This window comes from Thermobia domestica, chromosome 15, assembly GCF_964235325.1.
Source record: "Thermobia domestica chromosome 15, izTheDome1.hap1.1, whole genome shotgun sequence".
NCBI lineage: Eukaryota > Metazoa > Arthropoda > Insecta > Zygentoma > Lepismatidae > Thermobia > Thermobia domestica.
In genome coordinates this window covers 126,212,080-126,218,906 of record NC_137468.1, presented here as the reverse complement: position 1 = coordinate 126,218,906, position 6,827 = coordinate 126,212,080, and the positions used below count along the sequence as shown (strand labels likewise).

General features: G+C 36.9%; 2 protein-coding genes across 2 annotated transcripts; both read left to right on the top strand.

Moving 5' to 3' along the window:
• The first annotated feature begins 393 nt into the window (after positions 1 to 393).
• LOC145671612 (uncharacterized) lies at positions 394 to 3,911 on the top strand. The gene is made up of 2 exons (XM_081740806.1): positions 394 to 2,939; positions 3,008 to 3,911. Exons 1-2 carry the CDS (start codon positions 394 to 396, stop codon positions 3,909 to 3,911), a joined length of 3,450 nt encoding a protein of 1,149 aa, XP_081596932.1.
• A 114-nt stretch (positions 3,912 to 4,025) lies between these two features.
• On the top strand, positions 4,026 to 4,901 carry LOC145671611 (uncharacterized). The gene has a single exon (XM_081740805.1). The coding sequence runs from the start codon at positions 4,026 to 4,028 to the stop codon at positions 4,899 to 4,901; it is 876 nt and encodes a 291-aa protein (XP_081596931.1).
• Positions 4,902 to 6,827: the final 1,926 nt, after the last annotated feature.

Sequence of the window (6,827 nt, the reverse complement as noted above, 5' to 3'; positions counted from 1 at the left end):
CAATTCAAGAATACTTATTTTGATTTAGCAGCTAAGACGGAAGTGTTCATAAATCAACACAGCTCCAGTGCAAAGAAAAATGAAAACAATGAAGCAAGCAATTCTAATCCATCAGTTAGGTTGCCGGTGATAAACCTTCCGACCTTTTCTGGAAGCTACGATGAGTGGTTGTCGTTCTATGACACGTTTCAGGCATTAATACATAACAATAGCACATTGCAGCCAGTGCAAAGGTTTCATTATTTACGTTCTTCTCTACGTGGGTAGGCGCTTGAAGTAGTACAAGCCTTGGAAATTTGTTCTGAAAACTATGACGTAGCATGGACTTTACTCAAAGAACGTTTTGAAAACAAAAAGTATATTGTTAACAAACACGTCAAAGCTTTATTTGAAATGCCAATGGTGGAACGTGAGTCGGCTGTTTCGCTTAAATCTCTTTTAGACAGCACGGTAAAACATTTGAGGGCTTTAAAATCATTAGGTCAACCAACAGAAAGCTGGGATGCATTACTTATTTATTTGATTGCGACCAAACTAGACAATACAACACATAAGGAGTGGGAGAAAACGCAATCAACGAATGAATTACCGAGCATTTCACAGCTGACACAATTTTTACAGCAGCGTTGCCAAGTTTTAGACGCAGTTGATAATAAGCGTAGACCTAAAGAGACACCCTCAGTTCCAAATAACAAATATCAACAAACAAATAAGGCAGGCAAAGAGAGTTCTTATTCAACGACAGCACACGTAACGTATTCCGACAACATTGCATGTCCCAGCTGTAAAGGCTCCCACAAATTATTTCAATGCCAATCATTGTTGAAAAAATCTATAGGAGATAGAATTAGAGAAGTTAAACGCCTTTCTTTGTGTATAAATTGTCTCAAACGAGCGCATAAGGCAAATGAGTGCTTATCAGGTAATTGTAAAATATGCAATAAAAAGCATAACACATTACTGCACTACTCGCGTTGTCCATCGCCCACTAGAGCGAATGAACCACAAGATGAAAGGGAAATAGGTCAAGGTCAAAACACGCTCGCTGCGACCACATCTCTCGAGCAGGAATATGAAGGTAAGAATATTCGTTCTACAAACAGCGTACCGCAGAATCTTAGGAGACCACCAAGCATTATGCTATCCACAGCTGTAGTATATGTTAAAGATAAACAGGGTAATTTTCAAATGTGTCGAACACTTCTCGATTGTGCTTCTCAGTCCAATTTTCTAACAAACAGAATGGTTCAATTATTGGGACTAACAAAGAGTAATAGCGTTGTACACATAAATGGTATAGGTAATGCTAATACAAGGTCATGCCATAGCGTTCAGGCTACAATTAAGTCAAGACATAACAATTATTCAGCCACTTTAGACTTCATCATATTGCCGCAAATATCACAAGACTTACCTATGGTTCGTGTAGACACGTCATCGTGGGAAATACCTTCCAACATTGAATTAGCAGATCCTAGCTTCAACATACCACAGCGTATTGACATGTTATTGGGGGCGGAAGTATTCTTTGATCTACTTTGTGAAGGGCAAATAAAACTCAAGGCAGGGTATCCAACCTTGCACAAAACATTGTTTGGCTGGATTGTAGCGGGAAAAATAGACAATCAACCACACATTTCGACAAATGTGTGTCACCTCTCCACAACAGAAAAAATACACGAGCAATTACAAAAATTCTGGACGATAGAAGAATGTTCAACAAAACATCCATTAAGTCTAGAGGAGGCAGAATGTGAAAGACACTTCAAAGAAACACACCGGAGAGACGAGACTGGGAGATTAATCGTCAGACTTCCCTTTAAAGAAAATGTGAGGAATCTTGGTAAATCCAAGGAGATTGCAACGAGAAGACTTTATTCAATGGAAAAAAGGCTTATGAAGGATCCTGAGAAAAAAAGGGCATATATAGCGTTCATGAAAGAGTACGAAGATTTGGGCCATATGGAAGAAATAACTAGAGCAGAGAGCGATACAATGATGCCAGACTACTATCTTCCCCATCATTGCGTAATGAAGGAGACCAGTACTACTACCAAACTCAGGGTTGTATTTGATGCATCGTGCAAAACAACTTCTGGACTTTCATTAAATGACGCGATGAGAGTCGGGCCTACAATCCAAGAAGAATTATTTTCCATAACAGCAAGATTCAGGCAACATCAATACGTCGTGACAGCTGATATAGAGAAGATGTATCGCAACATTAGGGTACATGATTCAGATGCAAACTACCAGAAAATACTGTGGAGAGAAAACCCTCAAGAAACAATAAAGATATATCGACTCAAAACTGTAACATATGGTACTACAGCAGCTCCTTTTCTAGCCACTAGATGTCTTCAGCAACTAGCCATAGAAGAGAAGAAGAATTTCCCTAAGGCAGCAGAAGTTGTAATGAGGGATTTCTATATTGATGATCTTCAAACAGGGACAAACACGAAGAAGGAACTACATGAATTACAAGGTCAACTCACAACTCTTCTGCAAAGAGGTGGTTTTTGTTTGAGAAAATGGTGTAGCAACGACACTTCACTGCTTTCAAAAATACCCAGTGAACTTCAAGAATCAAATTTCACCATTCAACCAAATGATGATTGCATCACAAGAAGTTTAGGATTGTTGTGGAATCCCATTAAAGACACATTTTCTTTCTCTGTCAAACCAAGAAACAACCCTCAACAAATCACGAAGAGGACTATTCTTGCTACAGTAGCGAGCATATTTGATCCCTTAGGATTAATAGGACCAGTTATTCTTAAGGCAAAAATATTTCTGCAACGTTTGTGGGAATTAAAATTGAATTGGGATGAAGAAGTTCCAGCTCCATTGCATTCAGAGTGGGAAACTTTGAGCAGCAACTTCAAGAGTTGCAATCACTACATGTTCAGCGGAAGGTTATTCAAGAAACACAATCGCAGGTAGAAATTCACGGATTTTGCGACGGATCTCAGAATGGATATGGAGCTTGTATATATGTAACATCTAGTACAAAAAATGGAAAATTCACAGCGAACTTACTGTGTTCAAAATCTCGAGTAGCACCTTTGAAGAAGACAACTATTCCTCGCCTAGAACTTTGTGCAGCTTTGTTACTTGCACAGCTAACTCAGAAAGTAATACAAGCATTACACTGCAAGATCGATAAGGTTGTTTTATGGTCAGATTCCACCATTGTATTAGCATGGATAAGAGGACCTTGTTCTCAATGGAAGACGTATGTTGCAAATCGTGTAGCGGAAATTCAACAATTGACTTGTAACTATGAATGGAGACACATCAGAACAGAGGAGAATCCAGCAGATCATATATCGAGAGGATTAACACCGTCAGAAATTCTTGATAATGAATTATGGTGGCATGGGCCTTCATGGCTATCTGAGAAATTAGACTCACAGACGAGGAAAGATGTTTGTGACCTAAGCGATGTTCCCGAGCGACGAAAAAATACAGCAGTAATGGTTTCTACAACACCGTGTCAACTCTTAGACAGATATTCATCATTAAGAAAATTGCAACGTGTAACTGCTTATTGCCTACGATTCACACACAACATGAGAAGATCTAATTGTGACAGACAGCATGGACATCTTACAGTAAGTGAATTACATGAAGCACTCGAATGTCTTATTAAACTATCACAACAACAAGCATTTCACAAGGAATTAAATGCATTGAGATCAGGAAAGGAAGTCGACAACCAAAGTCAACTGAGAAATTTGAACCCATACTTGGATGAGAGGCAAATCATCAGAGTCGGAGGAAGATTAAATGCAGCAGATCTTACTGAAGGACAGAAACATCCTATTGTACTTCCAGCTAACTGCAACTTGGCAAAGTTAATCGCTCAAGAAGAACATAAGAAGCTATTGCATGCCGGGCCTCAATTATAGTTTTCATCCCTGCGACAATCGTATTGGCCAATACGTGGACGAAACTTGGTTCGTCAAGTTGTGCATCAGTGTGTCACATGTTTCAGAAACAATCCTAAAGATGGTAAACAGATGATGGGAGATCTACCAGCTGACAGAGTTCAACCAACAAGACCATTTCTTCACAGCGGCGTTGACTACTGTGGGCCCATTTACCTTAAATCGAGTAACCGACGGGGAGCCAAACTCCATAAGGCATATATAGCACTTTTCGTGTGTTTTGCGACTAAGGCGGTTCACATTGAACTTGTTAGTGATCTAACTACAGAGGCGTTTATTGGAGCATTAAAGCGATTCATGGCTCGTCGAGGAAAATGCGCTAAACTGTATTCTGACAATGCAAGTAACTTCGTTGGTGCAAAAAGGGAACTACAAGAATTGAAGACTTTATTTGAATCAGAACACCATAAAGAAAAATTACATAATTTTCTAGCAGCTGATAACATCACGTGGGTTTTTATTCCAGCAAGATCACCAAACTTCGGAGGCTTATGGGAATCATCAATTAAATCTCTCAAATACCATTTAAAGAGAGCTGTGGGAAATGCTTCACTCACCTACGAAGAGATGAACACTATTTTGACACTGATTGAGGCTTGCTTAAACTCTAGACCCTTAACACCATTATCAAATGATCCAAACGACCTACATCCATTAACACCTGGTCATTTCCTAATAGGCGACGCACTCACTACCATGTCAGAACCTAACTTGAAAAATATTCCTGTCAACAGACTTTCGAGATGGCAATACATACAACAACTTCATCAGCAATTTTGGTCCAGATGGTCAAAGGAGTATCTATCAAGTCTTCTAGAACGATCCAAATGGAGAAGAAAATTCTCCAATCTTCTGGAAGGTGATTTGGTGCTCATCAAAGAAGATAACATTCCACCTCTAAAATGGAAATTGGACGTATTGTGCAATTGTTTCCTGGGAAGGACGGAATAGTACGAGTGGCGACAGTGAAAACTACCAGAGGTACAACAACAAGATCTATTCGTCAATTGTGCCCGCTTCCTAAGGAGAGTTAATGTGTTGATGTTATTCATAGTGTGTACATTGTGTGATTCATAGTGTTGTGTTGTGTGTGCATTATTCTGTTTATGTTTATATCATTCATTCATAACTTGTGTTATATATTGTTGTGTATATTAAGTTCATGAACCAAATTAATCATTCATAGATTTGTTGAAGAAATTCCTTCAAGGCGGGCGGTATGTTCAGAACTGAGCGTTCTTCTCAATAAAAACTAACGCCAGTAAGTAAATGAAGACGCAGCAACATAAAAACTAATACTTTTTCTCCCCAGCAGGGGTGAGTGTGTGTGTAAAAACGTGACACCAAGAAAGCAACGGTAGCTACGTGTATTGTGTTAATATCGCATTAATCTACATATAACAATGTTCATCTAGCAACTTTGTTTGTATTTTTTGAATTCATATAATATTGTGTGTTATGAAATACAAATGTATTGAACAGTCTCAAAGCAACGTCGAAGAATTATTAAGAAACCAGCGCCTACACAAGGATTACATCGACCAGCGACAATTACGTTACGTTATTTGGATCATAAATATGTCGCAAATACCCCTAGCAAGAGTTTGTTTCATCTTTCAAATTCTCCTTTCGCGCTACAGAATGCAGTATTTTTTCACTTGTAAATATTTCACAAATTACATTTACACTCTTTCATTATATTCCTAAACATGTCATTAACAAAAGACTTGCTAGACTCTGCCACAGCTTCCAAACAGTAATTTTGCCCTGTTCAGTTCACTCAATTTTCAAATGTAAGAATGGACAATTTTCAATTACATTCTTTTACAGTTTATTTTAGGTATCTCTACAACTAGCGAATGCCCACAGTCCACATCATGTTCCAAGCACTACCCCACACAGCAATGAAATATTTTCAAAACGTTTCTAAAACGTACCATCATTTTCCTTCAGAAAATGTATCCTACTTCCCTTAAGGAAATATATTCCATATATTGTTGAAAACATTTTCCAAATAATACTGAAAATATTTTCGCAATATACTCAAAAACGTTGTAGAAATATTTTATACGCCGTTAGAAAAGTTTTCCAAAAAATGTTTTCTGTACCATTTCCACACATTACTGAAAATGTATTTGAAACGTTTTATACAATGTTAACGGAATGGTTTTTAAAATGTTTCGCATGGAATATTTTAAAATCATTTGCCAATAACACTGAAAATCATTTGTCTAAAATAAAGAAATTTTTTCTAAATGTTTTTACAATGTATTGGGTACTTAGTTGAAATGTTTTCTGAAGATTTCTAATCCATTTTTAACAAAAATTAATGTTCTGTAAAATAATAATTTTAAAATATTTTCCACTCATACCAAAAAATATTTTCTATACATGACAAAAAATATTTAGTGAATATTTTCCGTACATCACAGAAAATATTTACGGAACATTTTCTGTGCATGACAGAAAATATTTAGAGAATATTTTCTGTACATGACAAAATATTTAGAGAACATTTTCTGTACATGACAAAATATTTAGAGAATATTTTCTGTACAAGACAGAAAATATTCAGAGAATATAAGGTAGACATATCAAAAACATTTTCAAATTATTTTCCTTGGTGTTTTGTAACAGTAGAAAATGTTTAGAAAATATTAAACTAGTTTCAGATATGAATTTGTGCTAAGAAAGAAAATATTTACGATTCATTTTTCAAATAGCAATTGATATGTTTTTGATTTGACAGAGGTGCCCACAAGGGGGGGGGGGCTATGACGCAAACTGCGTGATTGAAATATTTGGGGGGGGTTAAAAATCTATATAAATATGTTTGAGAGGGTGTAAAAATTAATCGAAAATATTTTTTCTTCATGG